The sequence below is a fragment of the Wasmannia auropunctata genome, unplaced genomic scaffold (genome assembly GCF_000956235.1).
Source record: "Wasmannia auropunctata unplaced genomic scaffold, wasmannia.A_1.0 LD334579.1, whole genome shotgun sequence".
NCBI lineage: Eukaryota > Metazoa > Arthropoda > Insecta > Hymenoptera > Formicidae > Wasmannia > Wasmannia auropunctata.
Genome location: NW_012028311.1, coordinates 282,830 through 305,642, shown reverse-complemented (window position 1 = coordinate 305,642; position 22,813 = coordinate 282,830). Strand labels below are relative to the sequence as shown.

The following is a 22,813-nucleotide window of genomic DNA, read 5'->3' as shown; positions in this document are numbered from 1 at the left end:
ATCACATTTAATTATTTCCAAGTAAGGATACATATAATAAATTAAGCATCGAGATGATATTTTACTTACAAATATCTTATCAACAAACCTTTGAGGATTAAAAATAACATTTAATAATAATAATAAAATAATAAAAATATACTTATTGACTTTTATATTAAATTATATTTATATTAATAAACTATACTAAATTATACAATTATTAGTACTGATTATAAATAATGAGAATTTTAAAATCAAATTTTTTAATTATATATTTCTCTTAATTAGCGCGTATATATATATATATATATATATATATATATATATATGTTTCCGATAATTACTGCGTGTTTAAAATTCGCATAAATTAAAAACGAAAACTACGGTTTCGCATTATCTTGAAATTTATTTCTTTGTCGACAAAAATTGCTGGCAAAACAGTAATACGATATATCTGCGTATGCAACAAGTGTCATGAAATCGACGCTGAAACTCAGGGACATTTCGGTTAAACTCAGTTAAGCTCAATTCGCATATACGTATCAGAACGGTGCGGACATGATATGTCAAATATTGATTTTGTGCACTGAGAAAACGCCGGGTAATAATCTTTATATCAATCCTTCGTCACGTTGCAGCTGCAGCATGAGTCAGCTGACGGCGGACAAAGATGTTCCTTGGACGTGCATAACCACTTTTGGCGGCAAAAATAGACTCGCTTATCATGCCACACAAATATTCAGATATGCAAGTCACTTGTTATCGTTGTGTAAGTTACGAATTGACATTCAAAGCAATGCAACTACGATGAATGAAATACTCAATCAATTTAAGTCTCGTGCTGAATTTATAATGCACTTTTCTACCTTCGAGGTTATGAGCACATCGCTGTGTTGTCACTGTTGTCAATATAATTCGATATCTGTATCAATCAAATAACTAGAGTTGAAAAATATAAAATTACGAAAACGTCAAATTGTTATATACATTAATCTCGCGCGGTAAGAGAGAGAGAGAGAGAGAAGAAAAATGTGACATGCTAAAATTAAAAATTCTGAAGTAATTGTAATTTTACATAATTAAACAATGTTTTGCTCTTTTTGTTCCAGTATATATCTATTGCATGATAATTATTGTCGATTAGAAAATTTCTACATGGCCAAATTAGTATAATTATGTCAAAGAAGAAAAGAGATCATGATTGGGCAGAAAATGGTTTTGAAGAATGGGTGAGTATATATATATGTAATATTACTTATTAATTATCTATTATCTACTTGTTCCTTGTATCATTTTTTAATATTTGTAATATTCGCCAGGGCGGCTATATGGCTGCGAAGAAGGCCAAACTGGAGGAGCAGTTTCGCAAAACGGCCAGCAAGGAATTTAATAAGGAATCGTCGAAACTGCTCGAGGGAATTGCGATATTCGTGAACGGTTACACGGATCCAACGTCGGACGAGCTCAGACGTATAATGATGACGCACGGGGGAATGTATCATCATTACATGCGGCCTAAAATCACCACTCACATTATAGCGTCCAATCTGCCGTATTCCAAAATAATGATGTACAGAAGGAGCCAGAATCCAATTCCCATTTGTAAGCCGCAGTGGATCGTCGACAGCATAGCAGCTGGAAAGATCTTGAATTTCCAGAACTATTTACTTTATTCCAACAGCACTAGCGTGCAGCCTCAGTTGGCATACAAATTAAGTAACGGGGATAAGAATAATGCCAGCTCAATCGTGCACGACGAACGAGACACCGAAAAGCCTGAAGCTTCAGCGGACACCGTTCGCAACGAAACTGATACAAGTAACGGGAATTCGTCAAAGGACGACGCGTGTAATGGTGCATCGAGACAAGATGCGACCAACTCTTGCCAATCATCGAATACGAGAACAGGCGCGCAGTCGACGAGGGACGCTGAGTTTCTGTCGGCGTTTTACAGTAACTCGAGACTGCATTATATCTCTACCATGGGAACTACGTTTAAAGATTACGTGAACGAGCTGAGGGACAAGAGCGACGGGGTATTTTCCGGCCTCGAGCGTTTGATAAAATTAAGAGGCACCAGGAACGCCTCGGTTGCCTGCGAATCGGATTCCGAGGACGAGGCGATTTTTACAGATAAAATTACAAGCAAAACGAACCGTGGGCAGCGACCTGTTGTAATGCACATCGACATGGACTGCTTTTTCGTGTCCGTGGGAATAAGAAGTCGACCGGAGTTGCATGACGCACCGGTGGCGGTGGCGCACGCTAAGGGCAACACGTTCTCGGCGAATCACGACGGCAGGGAGGAGTTCGGCTCGATGTCGGAGGTAGCCTCGTGCTCGTACGCGGCGAGAGAGGCCGGCGTGAGGAACGGCATGTTTCTGGGGGAGGCGTTGAAGCTGTGCCCGAACTTGCGGACGATACAGTACGATTTCGAGGGCTACAAGGAAGTCTCTTACGTACTGTACAATACTGTGGCGTCGTACACTTTGGACATCGAGGCGGTAAGCTGCGACGAAATGTACGTCGACTGCACGAAAATCCTCGAAGCGTCTGGACTCTCGCCGTTGGAGTTCGCTACGATAATTAGGAATGAAATAAAGCGGAAAACGGATTGCCCGGTGTCCACGGGATTTGGCAGTAATAAGCTGCAGGCGAGACTGGCAACGCGAAAGGCTAAACCCGACAATCAATTTTATCTCAGCGATCGGAATGCAGAGACATTCATTCGATCTTTTAGTATAAGAGATTTACCAGGTACTTTTGAGCGCGATCGATATCATTTATATTATTTAGTAAAAACTAAATTCTACATTTAAAGAAGAAACACTTTTGTTAAACGAGTATATTGGATTTGCATTTTGTAATAAGTATAAAAACTTATATAGCTTTGATTTTTATTCTCTCATTGAATCATTTTTTATTCTCTTATCGTTATTAGAATTAAAATTTAATTTACCCGATTTTTTTTTCGTCTTTATTTGTAGGAGTGGGCGGAACGACAACGTATAAATTACGTAAAATGAATGTACATACGTGCGAAGATTTACAGAAGATCTCGTTGGGAGTTTTACAGAAGGAATTCGGCAAAAAGATGGGAGAGCAGTTGTACAAGATGTGCCGTGGATTGGACGACACAAAGCTGAATCTGGAGTACGTCAGAAAATCTGTATCGGCCGAAGTTAATTACGGCATAAGATTTCAGAATAATGGCGATGCTGTCGACTTTTTGAGCGAATTATCCGTGGAAGTGTGCAATCGGTTGACAGCAGCCCGTGCGAAAGGCAGATGCATCACGCTAAAATTGATGGTCAGAGCTGAGGAAGCGCCGAAGGAAACCCCGAAGTTCATGGGCCATGGTCTTTGCAATTATATTACAAAATCGAAAAATCTTATAGCGGCCGTTGACGATGTCAGTATCATCAAAAAGTGAGTTTTCGCTTTATTAATCTGCTAATCTTGTATATATTTTATACTTATATATATATTTTTTTTCCCCGCAAAATTAGATCGCGAAGTACTAAGTACATATTTTATGTGATTTAGGGAAGTTATAAATATTTGGAATCAGTTGCATTTAATACCCGAAGATATGAGAGGAATTGGAATACAAATATCTAGACTGGAAATATGCAAGACTAAGCAGGCTAAAAGCAACTTAATTAATTTCTTTAATAAAACGAAAAGGTCACAACCAATCGATAAAACGTTGGGAGATGACAACAAAGATACTCGTTGTGTCTCAGACGAGAAATCTGAACCGGATTGCTCTGAAGTACCTTCAACTACAGAATCATTAGCAATAAAAAAAAATTGTGATACAGAAATAAGTAATTTGCCGTTGGAATCAGCAAAATCTTCGAACGGCGTCGATTCAGAAATTCCAGTCAGTGTTCAAGTCGAGCCGTCAACGTTTGTGGCTAAATCAAAAAGTAAAAAGTTGCACAATTCTAAGGTAAATAAAAATACTAAAGTGAAGGAAATGCTTGGAAAGTCCAATAAGAAAGTAATGCAAAGGCAGACGTCTCAAGAGAATTTCTTTAAACAAGTAAAACCAAACGGCGGGAGATCTTCGAAATACGCGATACCACAAATGCACGATCTCGATATGTCCGTGTTAGTCGAATTGCCCGCAGACATAAGAAACGAGATATTCGATGAATACAAGAGAAACAAGAAGCAGGCTGCGATAAGTGCCGCGAGCAGGGTTGATCCGGTGAATGAAGTTAAGTACGACGAGGAGAGTTCGAATGTACAGAATTGCTCGCAAGTTGATCCGGATGTTTTATTAGCTTTAATGGAAAACGATTTGCATCCCGATGTGCAACGCGACGTGCAGATGTACTGCGATATGAAGAGAGAGGCGAACAGAGCGAATTCGAAAGAAACAAATGAGAAAAGCGATAGCGAACGATTGCAGGAAACGAATGCGATTTCTTCAAAAATCAATGATAACAAAGAGAATGCAATACTTGTAAAGAGCACTTGTACAAATAAACCCGAACGTATACCACAAGAGAACGCAATGCATGCCGGAGATCAATTGTGCGAAAAGCATGACGCGGTCGAAGCAACATCCACATCGTGTCGGATCGATCATGTTGACACTTCACATAATAATGTTACGATGGATAAAGCCGATACCTTTATTTTACAGAATTTAAGTATTTTACATAACAATGAGAACGTAGATAAACATCATGAAATGTTGATTAATCTTGTGAATCATCTCTTCACCCTTCCATTACAACAGGTACCACATAAATTACTTCATTAAGAACCGTCTGTTCCGTGTCTTCGGCTAAATTATGCGGTAATTTATCTAATAGACAAGTGAATGTGTTGGACCAATAGCGTTTATCCATTAAATAAATTAATCACATAGTTTATCGGAAGATGAAACAAACAGTCCTAAGAGAAATTATTAAATAGGAACTGAGTAGCATTCTGTTTTTGAGATCTGGTGCACGTAACTGTGTTGCAATTTCAATCGATATTAATTATTATATATAAAATTATCTCTTAACAAGTAATACAAATTGTTTTACCTGTTACTGCTATAATATTGACAGATGCATCAGAGATATCTATTTTTTTTTCTTATACATGTATAGTGGATTTTGCATTTTACAAAAGATGGTAAATTCTTTTTTTTTTTAATGCGATGTTTTTTATTTGTGAATATTTATGCATTGGTGTTCAGATCCCTCGATCTCTGTATAGAATTAGCAGTTGTAAAATACATGCAGCGCGGTCACATGAACGTGATCATCATGCCGAACATTAAATGAATAACTGTGACAGTGACGAGTTGGAAGATTCAAAAATCTGATAAAAAAAAAACGTATATCAATAATATTCCATGACAATCATTAGCTTATCACAGTAACGTTTGCGCCGCTGAAATTTTATTTCAGTATTTCCAGTTTCAGATTTACCCTTATTGTACATTCGGAAACTTGAAAAACTTAATTCTAATTTAAACACAAAAACGTGATATAGATTATCAACGTATTAAAATATGTGAATTTCGAGAAATAAATATTAATAAAAAAAAAACATTCAACTTTTCTTATGCTATATTAAATAATCGAAGAGGACAGAGAAAAAAGTTGAACAGATTTAGCAGAATGTGAAAATTTCCTATTAAATTACCACCAGTATACCGTGCATTATAACACGCACTCGAGATTTTATCCAATTTTTAACATAAAATTAAACAAAATCCTATCTCTTTTTCGATAAACATCGTTTGGAATGAAAACCGTGTCACCTTTCTTTTTTTCTCCCATTTTTTTTTCTTTACATAATAACTTTATCAAGTGATACATCCGGAATACTATTTGAAAAATGACGTATATTATGTAAAGATGATACTTTTTGGCCTCGACTAAACTAAATATGACATTTTTTTTTAATAGGTAAAACTGCAAATACAAACATGGGTTACTAAATCTAATGTCGTGAATGAAGTAGACTTCCTGTCACTCGCGACGTTTCTTAGCATGCTTCCCGGAAAGAAACGTATCGAAGATCTACACATTTTGTTGAAAACCATGCACAGGTAATCTATCGTTTAGAAATACCTCCATTATAATAGACGCTCTTTTTTTTTCACTTCGTAACAAATGGATAATAAATAATACAACGATGTAGATTTTTTTGAGGAACAGATATCGCTTTACTCGCTCATCGATCGATAAATAAAAATATTCGGCATATAATACATTAAACGTACTTATATGTCTATTTGTTTTTTTTTTATTTTAGATGTACAACGAAAACCGGGAACTGCATTTGGCATAGAACATACAGAAGAACCGTGAAACATGTCCAACGTTATATGCAGATCGAGTACAACAACAATCTAATGGTACCGTTGATCAGATGTAATGATCCGAGATGTGATAACGATAATTGAATTCGAAATCTTCGTAAAATTTAATAAATTAAATTTCTACTAATGAGTGTGTAATATAAGAAATCTATTTACAAGCAAATGTGATATCCTTTAATTTCAATCCGAACGCGAATGCCGTTCTTTATCTAGAGAAGCCAGTAATACACGACTCGTTTAATGTATGTGCCTTTGGAAAAAGTTTGCTCGGTCTTGTATAAATTAGTAAGAAGTCGTCAACCTCGAATTCGTGTATTTCCTTTCGTAATATTTATATTTATATTTATATATATATACTTTTTTTTAAATATATTTTTTCGCTTCATAATCGTTACGCGCGCAGGGATGGTGAAAAAATAGAAAGGGGCCAGATGAGCGTTCACTACTCCCATTCGGTTGTTCCCGGTGGTTTAGACGTTAGGTCATATAAAACGCGTGAGATTCCGGGCACCGTGGATATTTCAGTTACCATCTTTTTCACCACCTATGGAACATATAATTCAGATACATTATACGATTATTCTTAACACGTTAAATACTCAAGCGCGTAAATGTGTATATAAATAAGCGCGGATATGAAAAGCCGCGTGAACTTACATGTATTGGCAAATCTTTGCCAGGAATCGCGGGCATTCCAGTCATGAAGTCGTTAGTACAGAATGGCCTAAGCACAACGGAACGTTGACATGATAACGTTCGACATGCCGTGTCGCGGTCGAAGTGTATCGGTATTAGAACAACGGGCATCTGGCTGACGGCTCCCATGCAGCCGTTAGAAGCCAACACTTGATTAGCTAAGTGGTCCGCCTGTCGTAGCGTCGCTATCACATTCGAGGTGAGATACGTAGGCGTGATATCCTGAATTGGATGATGCAGCTGCGGCCCGAAGATGTAACACACGCGGTTCACATTGTGACACACGCGCGGAATTAGTTTCGCGAGGAACAACATATCCTCCCACTCCACACCCTCGGATACAGTCTCCTCGCACGACAATCCCACTACATAGCTATAACTCCTTTGATCACCCTGCGAGAGGATAAAAAAAATCGAGAATACCTCAGTATCTGGCAAAAAAAATTAGGAATCGAGTATTTTCGATGTATTGACAATCTTTTCCGTGATTTTTAAATACCTGAACTCCTACGCTACGAATGGGCAAGAGGGTCGCCGCGATGTGACGATGACTCGAAACCCTGCGGAGTTGCTGACGCTCGCCTTCGCTCGTCGCGCCTTCCACGCGATTCAACAGCGCGTGCTTCTTCTGCAGCATCTGCTCGTACTCGGCCATTATTTTCACTATGACCTGGATGGGAACGAATTACAATTCATATATCGACGATCCAACGGAGGAAACAACTGTGGGATTTCAATGCTTCTTATTTTACTTTTTATTTTGCAATACCTGCGTCTCGGAGAAGTCCTTCTCTATGTAAGGCTCATCCGCGCAAAGGATTCGCACCGCAAGTCCGGGACCCGGGAACGGATGACGCGCGACAAGCGCCGCCGGCAATCCGAGATCACATCCCAACTGTCTCACCTCGTCCTTGTGGAAATCCTTTAATGGTTCAACTACGTATCCTTGCGCTCGCAGCACTCGCACGAGTTCACTGTCGTTATGGTGCGTCTTTATGGCTTCCGCTTTACCTGAACAGACATTTTTCAAATTCGCATTTTTGCAGCGCGAGGACACAGGAATTCGTTGCGAATAAAAAAAAAAAAAGAGATTTACCACTGACTAAGGCGCTTGCACTTTCTATTAGATCGGGCCTGAGGGTGCCCTGCCCGAGGAAAATGTCCTCCGGCTTCAATCCCATCTCTGCCATCGCCTCGTTCGCGACTCTCACGAAAACGTCCCCTATAATTTTTCGCTTCTCCTCCGGATTAGTGGTCTCGCATAACATCTTGGTTAACCTGGTTCTCGGGCTGCTCGCCGTACCGCAGATCCCTTTGTTATTCGTAACGTTGGCGTTCATTACGGGCGCGACGTTGTCCAACGGGACCGTCGTCGTTCCCTGCATGAAATAGCGAGCGGCATTTACTACTCTTAACGTGACGCACAATTGGGCTAGACTTTGCTCCACGAATTGAGTCTCTCCTTTACGCATGAAGCCGTTATTAATGTGTAGAGCTATAACTTGCTCCTTACTTAAAGCTTTTTGTAACAAAGCCGCGCACACTGTCGAGTCCACACCGCCACTCACTAATAACTGTAACAATTCATACGAAATAATTTCAAATGAAATATCTCTCCTGTTATCGCGTATCTAAAATGCTGCAATTTTATTTTCAAAGCTTGAGTTACTATTTTGAATTGGAGCGCTCATTGACTACGTACCAAAACCTTTTTGTCGCCTACAGTATTTCTGATGTATTGGATACACTGCGCCTCCCGATCGCGGAGCGTGTAATTACCCGTAAGGCCAGCGATACCGAATAAAAAGTTATGCAGCATGGCTTTTCCGTTAGGCGTCAGGTCCACCTCCGGATGAAATTGCACGCCATACAAATTCACCTTATCGCTCGCTATACCCGCAATTAAGCTTGACGATCTGGCAGTAGTACGAAAGCAGTCGGCCACCCTGTCTATGCTATCTCCATGGCTTAATAGTACCATTTGCTCCTTGTCCAAGCCCCTAATAAGTAAATACATCACTCATTGCACTTCTTGAACGTTGAAGAATGTTCGCAACGGGAGTTTTAGTTCGAACAAGCAAATATTAATTTAATCATTTGACACTTTTCAACGTGACGTGACGTTTCAATACTTTTTTACGTACTTAAATAACAGGCACTTGGTATCGACTTCAATGGGAAATTGGCCATCCTCGCGAATCTCCCTTCTGGTTACGCTACCACCGAATTCCTTATTCATCATCTGCATCCCATAACAAATACCTAATACAGGAATTCCTATTCGAAAGATATCTGTATCGTATCTAGGTGCATCTTCCGCATATACTGAACTAGGACCACCAGAAATTATAATAGCTCTGAAAAGATCGAATTGATCAAACAATGAATTACAATTATAATTCAAATCAATCTTATTAATGCACGATATTGCGTGTCTGCAATTGTGATAATTAGATAATAGTACTGAACATGTATATCTTACTTGTATCCTTTCTCCTGAAGAGTAAATGCAGGTGTATCGAGCGGTAGAATTTCACTATGAACATTTAATTCACGAGTCTTTCGATCTATTACTTTGCCGTATTGTGCACCTGCATCTAAAATAGCTACTCTTTCGTCAACAATGTCCATGGCTACTTCATCGGCACCATTATTTCTCTCAGCGCGAAACAGCAATCCATCGGCACTTTTTTCCATTTCAATGTTACGTTTTTAATGTTAATATCGTTGCTATATTACTAAACCTGCAACAATTTAAAAAGAATAACTACACTGAATAAAAAAATACTGTTATATTTAACAATATTAAATTATGATTTAACATTTTATTATAGTACAAGAATGATAAATTTATGCATTATTCAATTTCGCTTTAAAGAAATGCAATTTTCTCATTTATTTGCAAATAAATAATTTTCATTATTCATTTCTTCTATACAACAATATATATAATTATATGTATATTTTATTTTTCTGATTAATTGTATTAAATAATAGGTCGATTTTCTTTACTCTTTAATCGTGCACACTAATAGTGCAACTTTATGATTATATAACTAAACTTGCTCAATATTGTTTTCGCTCAATCTCTGTCAGAGTCGTTGATAATAAGGTTCAAATATGTTAATGCTGAAAACACGAGTAATAAAACTAAACGAGATAATTGCTACATATCCTAGTACAGAGATGTAAGAAATTAGACATAAGCAATTTTTTTTCATTTACAACTGCTATTAATTATAATCAATACTTCATTGTAATAAAAAGCTTATAAAACATGCGCAAAAAATAAAAATAATAAATCATCTCTGAGAATAATTCTATTCTTTAGAACTAAATTTCTTATAATATTAATACACATTATTTTATATATATATATATATATATATATATATATATATATAAATGGACCTATATTTTTTACGTGTGTAATAGAATAGATCAAATGCTCTAATAGGCCTAAATGCATCTACACGTGATACAATAAAATAAAAATTTTGACGCAAAAAGAAGCTCGAGTTCTTGAGCAAGTGAGGAATTAAAAAAATTGTATATATGTATAAATATACATCATACTTGACTACAGTCGCGACTTCTTTCACGAATTACTCGCACGCTAAGAACTTCCCGTTCCAGAGCTTTACGTTACACACGTCGATCTCAAGAGAGAGATATATTTATTGATACTTATCTCTCCGTAAATCGTACAAAAAGTGACAAGAATGTACTGCCTCACATGTTAATGGACATCCCGAGCCGAGAGACAGAGAGAGAGAGAAAGAGAGAGAGAGAGACTATACTACTATACGTTACACTTGTCGTTCGCCAGCTGGACGCGCGTCGCTCGACACACCCTATACACGTGCCCGGTGGATTCGCGCTCGCGAAATTTCGGCGGTGCTACGCGGTGCCGCCGGTCTGGGTTATTTAACGAAAAACAAATATCTCTCACCGGGCCGTGCGAGGTGCGCCTCGGCGGCGGGTTAACGTTCGCGCGGCGAATCCGCAGACTATAGGTTATCTCGAGCGTCGCCGTCCGTGCGCGGGGCCGCCGTTCGGCTTACCGGAACGTTCAACGGGAGGCACCGCTCGTGAGGATCGCCGAATAAAGTAAAACTAATCGCAGAAGAACAGAACGGAGAGACATCAGACGAGGCGGCCATTCGATCGCCACAATGCAGCGCGATCGTTGACTGCTTTCAAGTAGCGGTCGCGCAGACGCGCCAACCCTCGCGCCGCGAAATCCCCAAAGCCGGCGATCACGAAGTCACGTATAATTGCGCGCGTGTGTGTGTGCGTGTGTGTTTCCTGCAAAATTAATTATACATATACATTTTATATACGTAATTAAATTTATTATATTATAACAATATAATGTATAATATAATTATACCGATATGAACATTATTTGTTATATTACTATTTATATTATATATATATATATTAATATATATATAATTCAATCGTCTAAATGTGAATGCGAAAACAACACGGTGTAGTTTATATATGCATATAAATATATATAAATGCCATGAACATCGCGAATCTCTCTTTCCTTCTTTTTTTCGCACAACTACGTTTAGCGCTGCAACTGCTGCAAGAGTACGGCGAGAGTGCAGGGTATTTGGTTGCAAGTCATGCACCGTGAATTGGAACGCTCGATCACTTCACGCGGACGGCAAAATATCAACAATAAACTACGTACCGCTTCGTGAAAACTAATGGAAAAGAAGGCCAATTACTTCTATTTTCTATTATATAATATACAAATGGCTGAAATAAATTTAATTAGATTCACACTGAAAGTAAAATGAATACAGAGAAGCAGAGTGTAAATGGAAATATTTACGATAGTTAAGATTTTTTTTTATAAAAGAGAGTTTGTTCATTTTTTTAAATGATTCTATTTTTCTATTTAAAAAAAAATTGCGATAAATGTTGGAAAAATTAACTCCAAATTTGATGAGTTTGAGATTAATGATAACTTGCATGTAATAATAATTATACATGCAGTCCCCTGACGAAAGACAACCCGTTATACTGATCGTTGTGCATGATAATCTTACACATTATATAAATTAGTTTTACACATTCGTTATTAGCACACATACGTTATCGTTACGTTATGATTCGTTCTGATGTGCACAACGTTTATATTTAAATTTGATTTGTAATGTAACATAACTGTAAAATACAATACATTGAGATTAAGATTATATAAAATAGGAATTTATATAAATCTATATTAATTTGTACCTCTTCAATAAGATATAATAATGTAATGCAAAATGATAACATTTTACATTAATTATTTAAATTTGCTGGAATTTTTTTTGCTCAATTCTAGCAAAAGTTTTTGAAACACATTTTTTTTTCAATCGAAATAAATGACTCACATTTCTAAAAATTATTCTTTCTAGAGAATTCTAAAAATAGAAATTTTTAATTAGATGGATCGTTGGATGTATTTCGATTCTGACAATCTTACAATTAACAAAATTCCCGTTAATTAGATCTATATATCGTTTTCATAATACGGACATCCCACACTATTTTTACTGCAATTTGCCGTATCGTAGATCATATCATGAACTTGACATAACTTGGGATACCTAGTAATTTTCTGATTACTAATCATGTCGCACTCGTTAAAGGAAACCACTTACGGACTCGGACGATAATTGTATGGAATTACAATGCGCTCGGCGTGTTGTTTCCAAATACTGGATATCGCATGTAAGTTCCCGCGCAAGGTAATACACACATGCAATTACGAGTGGCATTGCGCGAGCCGAGACAAAATTGTATTACAGTATTCGCGCGGCTTAAAACCAGCAATTTTTACTGCAGCTCGTTGAGGATACTCGACTTCCGGCTGAACCAAACATCGAATTCGCGAAGCCGCTCCGACACAATGACCGTCTTGCACGAAGCGAAATAATCGAACACTCGTGTCCCCTCGGGCTGCAGACTCATCAATTAATTCCTCCTGGATCGGGTCCTCCTTCTGTCCGGTCCTGCCTGTCTAAAACACATGTGATTACAATCGATCCGATGTGCATACGACTATTTACATAAGGAGCATTTACGTAAGGAGCGAACTCCGCCAAGGGTAAGTGCGAACTATAAAAGATGTATCCGGCCGAATGCAATAACTCAGTTTCGCGCGAATTCCTAACAACGCCGATAAAGTTATGGGTAACTCGAGTCTCTGCTTGCTGGCCATCCTGGCGGCCGTCTTGGCGGCCGTTGTTGCCGAGGAGATGTACTCGGACATATTCGATCACATCGATCCCGACGAAATCTTGCCGAACGATGAGCTTCGAGATCAGTATTACAAATGCTTCATGGAAACCGGCCCGTGCCTGACGGATGATCAGAAATTCTTTAAACGTATGATATTTTATTACTTCGTATATATAGAAAAAAAAATGATGTAACAGCATTAGCCGACGGCATCTAATTAAATAATCCTGTTAATTGAGTGACAGTATTAATGAAACAAATACTCTTGCTTTAATAAAATATTAATAAATATTAATAAAATATTTGTCTCTCATTAGTAATGTTATTGAATGAATAATTATTTTCAATTAGATTGCTGTTGGTTAATGTGCTGTTAATACCAATTTAATATCAATTTATTTCTGTGGATAAACTTGAATTTCACAAACGATATCACTTTTATTTTGTATGGAAAATAAAAGTGTTATTAATAATATTATTATAACGTGACGGAAAGTATTATTTCAACTGAAAAAAATGTAGAAAATATAATATTTTTTAAGATGTTAGGAAAATAGAATATATATTGTTTAAAATATGAAGAAAAAACTTCGAAAACTATATTGAGAAAAGTTTTTATTGCACAAAAGATCAAGTAATCAAATATGATGCACGGAGATGCACGTGTCTTAAACTCTAATAATATTTTTATTAGAGTTTAAGACACGTGCATCTCCGTGCATCATATTTGATTACTTGATCTTTTGTGCGCAATAAAAACTTTCTCAATATAGTTTTCGAAGTTTTGAAAGCGTATTACTAAATGAAAAAAATATTTAAAATAGATAATATTACATAGAATTATAACAAGATAATATTCACACATTTTAGTTTGAACGTTATTCTGCTGTTACTTTGCAAAATGTATCAATGGAAATATCTGTAATTTTATATTATTTTTGTAGAGCATGCCGCCGAAGCGTTTGCAACGAAATGCCGGAAGTGCACGGAGAAGCAAAAGCTGAATGTGGAAAAGGTGGTCGTATGGTACACCGAGAACCGCCCCGAGGAATGGAACGCCATGATACTGAAGCTTTTGGAGGACGCGAAGAAGTTGAACATTACGCCCGTTGACTAAATGTTGCCAAACAAACAACGCATTTCGCGCTGTCATGTATACTTAATTGTGAAATAACAAATAACGATCTTGCATCCGCGTGTAGTTTTCCGAGATATAGCTGCAATACACCGATACGGCGTACGTAGAAAGGCGAGAGAGGCGAGATTTAGCATGTGTTGCATGTGTACAATTTTAACTTGACAATAAAAGCCGTTCGTCGTGACGGGTTGAAACGTCGTGTGTACCTCTTATAAACGAGTGCATCGGCAATCTGCGATTGTAAATCACGGCGGTATTTACCGGCGTTATATATCGTCGCGCATGTATCTCCGCGGATCTAGCTCGCGGAGGAAAAAAAAAAAGGGAAAAAAGCGACAATAATATGAGTTTTTGTCACGCGTCCTCATCCTCTTCATCCTCGATTGGCGTCGCGGCCTCACGCATGCGTCGGAAATGTATTTCATTCGCCAGAGCGCACGTTCGCACAGAGCGGGCGGAGGGGTGGACACTTGGTTGCATGAATACTCTAAGCGCACCGGCAACAAAATCATTTCTGCTAGTCGCGAAATAATGCTCAGGGAGGAGACGCTCGTACCCGACCGCCGGCGCTCATATTATTTCTGACTAGAAAAAAAAGTGCTTTCGCCTGCGAACCCCGTCATGAGCCGCCGGTCACCAGCGAGACGATCGATACGGGCGGTGGAAAGGGGTGGCCACGGCCTGCGAGGGTGACTGCAACGTGACGTGTACGTCATATATTAACACAGTTCGACGGTATAACCCTTCCTCCCCGACGAAAATAATTCCCGCGGAAGTGTCGCCGCGTGTTAAATAATTACGGCCAACAATTATGTCCTGTCAATTAACTGATAACGTCAAACTGATCTGGCGATATTATTTCGTGTAGCAGCCGGCAGTCCCGCCGGTGTGTCAGAGAATACACGCCTATGCTGGTGCACGAGGGGTTCTTACACGCGCGTCCCGCGCTGTACGACTCGAGTATAACGCGTATTCAAACGAGTTTAATCAGCTTATCTTGAGAAAAACAGCGGCGTCTTCATTTTTCAATGCGACTATTTGGATACCGCAGTGCCAGATGAAGGAACGGCTGGTGCGAAACGCGCTCCCGTTCCGGACGAAAGACTCGGAACGCGCGACGGAATTCGCTCTTCGTCGGAGTACTTCATTAACCGATTTAATTTCTTCCCGTCGCGTGCAACACAGCGTGCGAGCGTGACATAATGTGAACAAACAAACAAAAACGAACAAAAAAAAACGGACGCACAGCAAATCCGTCCTGAAGAAAAAGTTAATTCGCGCGTCGTGAGTAATAATTTTGCACGGTAAAAATGTAATGACATCCGCGTATTTGTGTTGAATCATGATGACTGGAGGAGATACTTGACACAGGAAAATAAACATTTTTCTGCGAAGATAAACACGAAAGGACGCGAATTTTTACGAGAGAGCGTTATAAAAAACAGGTATTTGTATCACGATTTGTTACGGTATATTTTGAGAAAAATTTCACAATTTAACGGTACTTTTAACAAGATCCTCTCCTCCTATTCCAAAGACTTTATCCATTATAATAACAATAGATTTAAAAAATAGATATTAAGCGAAATAAATAAATCTCGCTTGATAGTTGATCAATTAACATAGTTTTTCTTGCATTCTCACGTGCTCGTACGCATAAATCACGTCCTCTCGCATAAATTGAGAAAACCTTGATGCAAGATATCACATAATGCGGTATCAAATCACACATGATCACCCGGCAATCATGTACGTATTATATATAATGATCTATTTCAATCATCAGCTCTTTAGCATCGTGAAACGAGATCATAAATGTGATGAACAATTTTACGTGACGTGCGGCGTGTGAGACTAGCGGGATACTTTCGATTTTCACACATGTATTTTGTACTTTGACACTGAGCCAACAAAGGCTCGTATTCTATAATAAATAATCTGCATTTTCTTGCTTTTTTTTATCGTGCGATATGAATGCACTTAGGAAGCGCGCTAACAATGCGTCATTCTATCCTTATTTTATGTCTTATAATTTTATTATGATCGATAAAAATACAATGTGACATAATAATGCTGACAATAGTCCGAACGCATTCCATATACGGGACAATTTATTCACGAGATTCGTTTCGAGTAAATGATCTCGATAAATGCGAACGCTTAATCGGTAAACTTTCGACCGTTATTATCAACTACACGCGTAAAAAAATATGTTAAAGGTCATAACATTTCAAGCCCGTTTCTCTAAATATTGTGAAATCAAGATGATATATTTGCAAGTGAGACGTTGCCAGCAAGAAAACCCTGAAGAACGTTTGGAAATTATTAGGTCAATCTAGTGTTAAAATCGAAAGCGATAAGGTACACTTGCGGTTTTGGCAGACATCCGGTTGTAATAATTAAAGAAACAAGTTAAAATAACTCTGCTAAACTGCAAACTTGTAATTCTCGTTTTGCATGCTTCTTCGGCGAAGGTATGTTGATTCACAATTGTTTTTCGTATCAAAAATAACATTTCCATCCTCTCTCTCTCTCTCTCTCTCTCTCTCTGGTTTTCATTTCTTGGCAACGCTCACTCGCAAATATATCATCTGATTTCACAACAATATTTAGAGAAACAGACTTGAAATGTTATGATCTTTAACATATTTTTTACGCGTGTAATTTGTATTAAAAAAAAAAAAGATATCAAATGCGAATTAAAAACGTAACAAAATAAAATGCACTTCGATAAAGAATAATGAGAATGTTTGCGCGAGTTTCACATATGCAGTCACAATGTATTTTGTTCGCGCCATTATCACACAAAATATGGGACAATAGCCGTCCACTTCAGGAAATGTTATCCTGTTGTAGAAATATTTTACTATCTATTCTGGCTTGCTCAGACCTCGACTGACTTTCGTCACAATGTTGACCAGTGGTCAACCAATGGTCAACCAATGATGCGTTCCGCTAATAATATTTTTGAAATTTTGAGGAGACCAAAGTCTCAAAGTGCTAACTCGTAACAGAGAGTGATGTCCGAACACATAGACATGCATAGACATCACATTCTTTTCGTTCGGAAACAAACCATCCTGACTAATTTTATCTCAGTACAGCGTAGTCCAATGAGAAAATCATAAAGATGAAAAAGAGATTATTGTGGTGCGGTTTCGCTTTCGCCGTCGTGCTCCTCATACTTATGATCTCGACCGAGAGCAACATCATCCAAAGGATACCGTTCCTCGACGTGACGACAGTCAACGATATCAGATGCTACAATGAAGCCTCGACTGCGAAAAGCATTCATGATTTCGATGCGGAAACAAGTACGAAAATTACTATCTATTATTTATCTTCATACACGTATTAAGAATTCGAGAAAATAATTCTTTATAAAAATAGCATGTATAATCTTTGTATAAAATATGACTCTCTCTCTTTATGATAAAGATCGTAAAAAATTATCAAGCGTCATTACATCTTCAAATCAAATTTATATGTTTTATCCACAAATCATAAATTTATTATATCTGTTTGATTTTGTGCGGTTTGACAACGGTACAATATTAAATAATTACTTTTTTTTCAGTATTCATTGCTTAGATTGTTTTCTACATTAGCGTTGAATGAATCGATGTAACAATGCTCTAATCGGCTTTTTCAAAAAAGTTTGGAGAAATTAAAATATATATTATACCAAAATTGTATAGAAAAAATAAATTATTTTAATGTATTATCCTTAGTAACTCATTTCTTTAAAAGAGAAAATTGAATGCAGATTTACTTAATTTACTTAAAAATCTTTCTAAAACTTTCATTCGGATTCTAATAATTTTTTTAGGGCAAGCCTCTTGAATATAAATAAAATTAAAAAAAAAAGTTTATCTTTATTGAACATAAGGCAAAAAAATGGCTTTTATACAATCGATCTTAACATTCTTGTAAGGTTTGACATTTAGTTGGTGTTAACATTCTGAGAACTTGACGAGTTACCACGGCGAATATTGCGATCGCAATAAATTAAGATATCTTACTTAATAAATATATTGATATATCTGTAACGAAAATCACTTACATTACTTATGTTTCAGATGACGACAAGCCAACGCCAGGTAGGAACATCTTCTTCCATGAGACTTCCTGTTTCGGCGAGGAGGGCCTCACGTTGAACCCCCGACAGGCCTGTGCCGTGGAGTCGGCGGCGCGGATGAATCCGTCGATGACCGTGTACCTGCTATTCGTCAGCAAGTCTGAGTTCTCGAACAGCACGCGCGAGATCGTCAGGCATCTCCACAATTATCCCAACGTCAGGATCCGTCACATCGACCCGCAGAGGTATGTGAAGGAGACGCCCTTGGAGGCGTGGTACACCAGCGGCGTTCTGAAGAAGAGCCACTGGCCGGTCAGTCACATGTCCGACATGCTGCGCTACCTGACCCTGTGGAAGTACGGCGGTATCTACCTCGACCTGGACGTGGTGGTCACCAGCTCGCTGGAGGATCTGACGAATTTTGCCGGCGCCGAGGACTGGGACGACGTCGCCGCCGGCGTCATGGGCTTCGACATGTCCAAGCTGGGCCGCCGCGTGGCCGATGCCTGCGTGCGTGATCTGAAGAAGAATTTTCGCGGCGACGTCTGGGGTAACAACGGGCCCGGGGTCATCACGAGGACGTTGCAGAAACTCTGCGCGACGATGTATGTGAGTATCGGACACCGAGAGAAAAGATCGGGAACTGCAATAACCAGGAATTCACGTCTGAAAGATTCAAAAGTGAATTAATATTATTATTTGCAACTTTAAAATAACATATACATACGTCATACATACACGTTATAGATAATAATTCTAACTTCATAAAACTTTACAAATATTTTCAATTTTACAAAACCAAGTCGAACAATCGAACTTTCCAAGAAGCATTTTAAAAGAATTAAACCTGAATTTGAATATCTGAATTTTCATTTTACTTTTTAGAAAAAAAACTGAAAATGTTTCAATAAATATTAATTATAGACATAATATAGATAGACCGAGCGTGCCATATGCCAAGCATGAGCGACACGCAAATTTATTGATATTTATAAAAACATAAAAAAAATTATTAATATCATAGACATAGTTTAGATAGATCGAGCATATGCCATGTGCTAGGCATTGGCGGCACGTGCGAGTGAGAGGAAACAACACCAGGTTTTTTTTTCTCTCTGACAAATGTTGTTATCTGTATGTTAGAGAGAGAAGAAAAAAAATCCAGTGTTGTTCCCTCTCACTCGCACGTGCCGCCCTGCATGCCTGACATACAACATGCTCGATCTATCTAAATTATGTCTGTGATATCAATAAATTCTCTCTATGTTTTTATAAATATCAATAGACTAGACATTTCCTTTTATTAAAAAAATTACGAATGGCTAAAAAACAGGTAATTTCAAATATTATTTACAATTAAATGGGCAAATTATTTGAGACTAAGAAGAGTGAATTTGAACATCTGTTAAGCAAATGTGATATAACGATGATAAACTGGTAGAATAAATTTGAATAACGTCATTTTATGACGTTAAGAATTATAGGCGTACTTAATTCTTGCTTAAACAAGCGAGGTGTATTAACGCGCGCAAAGTAAACAACGAAGTCTATTCGTGGCGAGTAAGTTTCAGGCAGACTCGCTCCGTTTAATTAAATTTGTTGAATTCGTCCGGCGGATATATATGGTCCATTATTCTCTTAACACAGAAAGATGCGGATTTAATTCCACAACGGAGCAAGAGCATTGAAAAAATTTATATTTGTTTGTTCAGTTTAATTCTTGCCAATTTACTGCATGCGAAAGATTAACGTATGGAAGATGCATCCTTATTAAAATTATTATGAACAATGTGATTTTTGTGCAGCCTTTTACGTTTTATGCGCATAAAATGCGCATCCTAATACCAGAGTCTCGGAAGATGTAATGTACTATATCTGCGATACTGTATCATAAAAATGCATGCTAAATATCGGAGTCTCGGAATGTGCGATAAGCAAATAACAAATCACAAACACAGACATTTAACAGATAACAGATAACGGATAATAATTTATGGCATTATTCTTCTTTTGAAATACGCAAATTTTTGTAATTTAATCTAGTACGCTCGCGTACATATCTTATATATGTTAATGATTATTATTGTCACTAATTATTACTAATTGAAATGGATTATTACTAATTGGAAATATTATTATTTCTTTCTTCTCTTCCTATATCTCTCTATTGCGTATTTTTATTAGTTATATCATTTTCATTCCATAATTACTCTAATTTTTTAAATTACTCTAGTTTTTAATTTAATATTAAATGTTTTCTTATCGATATTAAATAATTTTTTAAAATTAAATTTTTTCTTGTAAAAAAATATAACAATTTTACTTTTAGTTAACATATTCACTTTATAAACTTTAAAAACTACACTACCTAACACTTTAAAAAATTAAAGATTAAAAGATTAAAGATACTTCAGTAAGCTAAAAAGTATTTTTACATTCTATTTTGTAGGCGCGCGATATGACAACCGTACGTTGCCACGGCTTCACGGTATATCCACCGTCGGTTTTCTATCCGATTCACTATATAAATTGGAACAAGTATTTCGAGGTGAAAGACAGCAACGCAACTCTGAAGATACTGAACAAGGCGAAGGTGATTCACGTGTGGAACAAATTGAGTAAGGCCGAAAAGGTGCGAGTGAATAGCAATGTACCGTATGCCGTTATCGCACGGAATTATTGTCCCTATGTTTTCAATAACTGCGGCAAAATATTTTAAATTCAAGCACACAGTTAGGATAAAAAGCGTGAAACACCGCTCGTTTCGTCACAATATTGAAAATTCCACACGCGAAATTCCACATCCGCAGGACGAATTTGTCTGATACAATCCGAAGGACGATGACGTTCGTCATGTCAGATAAAATGCATTTAACGAGACTAAGGCTGATTTAGAAAAGTATTCTATTCACTCTGCTCTTTCCGTAAGGATGTATAAATTTCTGTAAATGTATATAAACGGTATATTTATAACGTCTGACGCGGAGACCAATGCCATTTTAAACATTACCATGAATTACCGCGGTTACTGAATATTAATAGTTAAATTGCTGCCCTGCGCGATGTAATGCAGCTGTAACTCATAATCGTACGTTTAATTGTAAGTTACATTGAAGATCGAGGTGAATATCTCAATGTAAGTCAGATGCTTGCCACACTGATTGCTTGTACAGTACGAAGACTACGAAATAATAGATCCTTTTCCTACTGTTATGAAGGCAGAGAAATCTATTTTTACACTTGAAGAGGCTCGTCGATCGTATTTTTCCCCGTTAGAATAAAAGCAAAACAATTTTGCTTACTTCTCGTTATTTTCCTTTGCATAAAATTTACTAAAATAAAATAGATAAAATTATTTTACACGCAATAAATTTTGAAAAATCACCAGAATAGTTTATCTTTACGGGAACACGAATTTCCATAATGTTACAAATGCATATTTACATAATTCAGTTTTACACACATCTGAAATCGATATCTGTTTTACATCAAACAACATGTTATAGATTATTCTAGTCTAATCTGTATAACATATTAATTAATCAGATTAGTTTTTAAAGCAAAATCAATTAATATCAAAGCATAAAAAGAGATTGTTCAGCAATACGTAACATTTATGTATCATTGTTATTCCTTGTATCCTTGGTAAAACAAAATTCTCATAATATAATATTTTTAAGAATTTGTCATAATTAAAATTTAGGAAGATTTCTGAAAAATACTTTAAACTTTAGATTTTATAAGTTTTCTTCATAAATTATATGTATATATAAAAAGGAATCTTCGAATATTTCAAAATTCACATATATAAAATTTCTAGAAAATTCCAATTCGTATATAAGAAAATCTGAAAAATTGGAAAATTTTTTATAGAAATCCTGAAAAAGTGTATGAAAAATTCTAATTGCAAGACAAATATACGCGCCAGTGATCTATTGTAATGTAACCAAAGATAACATGTATGTCAAATGGTAGTTATATACACAAAACGGATTTATCAGTACAAATTATTAAAGACAACCAATTGTTGCTAATATTATTACAATCAAAAAGTTCAGCACACAGCAGTAGTTAATTCCTTTTTTAAGAATTTGAAGGCCTTAATTAAAATTAAATTTTATAAGCCTAAAATTAATTCCTTCAAGTTCTTGAAAAAATTGGCCAGGTTCGTAGATCACTATTGTAAACTGGGTCTTTTGATTGTATTGCATTATAGATATTATAAATATTAATGTTATTGTTATCGAAAACAATAATGAAACATAAATGGGCAGTTTAAATACCAAACTATCGTATCTTCACCGAAATTCATCTCCTTGCAAACGATTTTGCGAGT

General features: G+C 36.9%; 4 protein-coding genes across 9 annotated transcripts in view; 3 read left to right on the top strand and 1 right to left on the bottom strand.

Moving 5' to 3' along the window:
• Positions 1–322: 322 nt before the first annotated feature.
• On the top strand, positions 323–6,478 carry LOC105458193 (DNA repair protein REV1). 3 transcript variants are annotated; one of them, XM_011703318.1, is made up of 8 exons: positions 323–532; positions 621–751; positions 1,092–1,211; positions 1,302–2,739; positions 2,970–3,411; positions 3,529–4,735; positions 5,904–6,046; positions 6,253–6,478. In XM_011703318.1, exons 3-8 carry the CDS (start codon positions 1,158–1,160, stop codon positions 6,401–6,403), a joined length of 3,435 nt encoding a protein of 1,144 aa, XP_011701620.1. In that variant the 5' UTR covers positions 323–532; positions 621–751; positions 1,092–1,157; the 3' UTR covers positions 6,404–6,478. The 3 variants fall into 3 exon arrangements, with proteins under 3 accessions (XP_011701620.1, XP_011701619.1, XP_011701621.1); XM_011703317.1 differs by having other exon boundaries at positions 323–751; XM_011703319.1 differs by lacking the exons at positions 323–532; positions 621–751 and adding an exon at positions 762–983.
• Positions 6,479–6,615: 137 nt separating this feature from the next.
• On the bottom strand, positions 6,616–11,249 carry LOC105458188 (GMP synthase [glutamine-hydrolyzing]). Of its 4 annotated transcripts, none has more exons than XM_011703307.1 (9): positions 11,080–11,249; positions 9,498–9,759; positions 9,160–9,372; positions 8,718–9,015; positions 8,112–8,589; positions 7,785–8,026; positions 7,515–7,685; positions 6,977–7,408; positions 6,616–6,863 (listed from the first exon to the last, which is right to left on the bottom strand). In XM_011703307.1, exons 2-9 carry the CDS (start codon positions 9,710–9,712, stop codon positions 6,762–6,764), a joined length of 2,151 nt encoding a protein of 716 aa, XP_011701609.1. In that variant the 5' UTR covers positions 9,713–9,759; positions 11,080–11,249; the 3' UTR covers positions 6,616–6,761. The 4 variants fall into 4 exon arrangements, with proteins under 4 accessions (XP_011701609.1, XP_011701612.1, XP_011701611.1 ...); XM_011703310.1 differs by lacking the exon at positions 11,080–11,249 and adding an exon at positions 10,968–11,059; XM_011703309.1 differs by lacking the exon at positions 11,080–11,249 and adding an exon at positions 10,829–10,925.
• Positions 11,250–13,138: 1,889 nt separating this feature from the next.
• Positions 13,139–14,593, top strand: LOC105458189 (ejaculatory bulb-specific protein 3-like). Its single transcript, XM_011703311.1, has 2 exons — positions 13,139–13,408; positions 14,206–14,593. The coding sequence occupies exons 1-2, from the start codon at positions 13,210–13,212 to the stop codon at positions 14,376–14,378; spliced, it is 372 nt and encodes a 123-aa protein (XP_011701613.1). The 5' UTR covers positions 13,139–13,209; the 3' UTR covers positions 14,379–14,593.
• Positions 14,594–14,693: 100 nt separating this feature from the next.
• Positions 14,694–22,813, top strand: part of LOC105458251 — a 14,360-nt gene continuing 6,240 nt past the window's right edge. The window contains exons 1-4 of the mRNA XM_011703423.1: positions 14,694–15,844; positions 17,499–17,713; positions 18,479–19,086; positions 20,927–21,193. Of these exons, the coding sequence (XP_011701725.1) occupies positions 17,530–17,713; positions 18,479–19,086; positions 20,927–21,193 (1,059 nt within the window). The 5' untranslated portion in view covers positions 14,694–15,844; positions 17,499–17,529. The remainder of the gene's footprint in view (positions 15,845–17,498; positions 17,714–18,478; positions 19,087–20,926; positions 21,194–22,813) is intronic.

Excerpts from the sequence above, each read along its gene's own strand:
- LOC105458193 (XM_011703318.1), top strand. The coding sequence starts at position 1,158 with ATGTCAAAGAAGAAAAGAGATCATGATTGGGCAGAAAATGGTTTTGAA. Across the intron at positions 2,740-2,969 it reads TAGTATAAGAGATTTACCAG|GAGTGGGCGGAACGACAACG; the intron begins GTACTTTTGAGC and ends CTTTATTTGTAG. Across the intron at positions 4,736-5,903 it reads TCACCCTTCCATTACAACAG|GTAAAACTGCAAATACAAAC; the intron begins GTACCACATAAA and ends TTTTTTTAATAG.
- LOC105458188 (XM_011703307.1), bottom strand. The coding sequence starts at position 9,712 with ATGGAAAAAAGTGCCGATGGATTGCTGTTTCGCGCTGAGAGAAATAAT. Across the intron at positions 7,409-7,514 it reads TTCGTAGCGTAGGAGTTCAG|GGTGATCAAAGGAGTTATAG; the intron begins GTATTTAAAAAT and ends ATCCTCTCGCAG. Across the intron at positions 6,864-6,976 it reads GCAAAGATTTGCCAATACAT|GTGGTGAAAAAGATGGTAAC; the intron begins GTAAGTTCACGC and ends TATGTTCCATAG.
- LOC105458189 (XM_011703311.1), top strand. The coding sequence starts at position 13,210 with ATGGGTAACTCGAGTCTCTGCTTGCTGGCCATCCTGGCGGCCGTCTTG. Across the intron at positions 13,409-14,205 it reads TGATCAGAAATTCTTTAAAC|AGCATGCCGCCGAAGCGTTT; the intron begins GTATGATATTTT and ends TTATTTTTGTAG.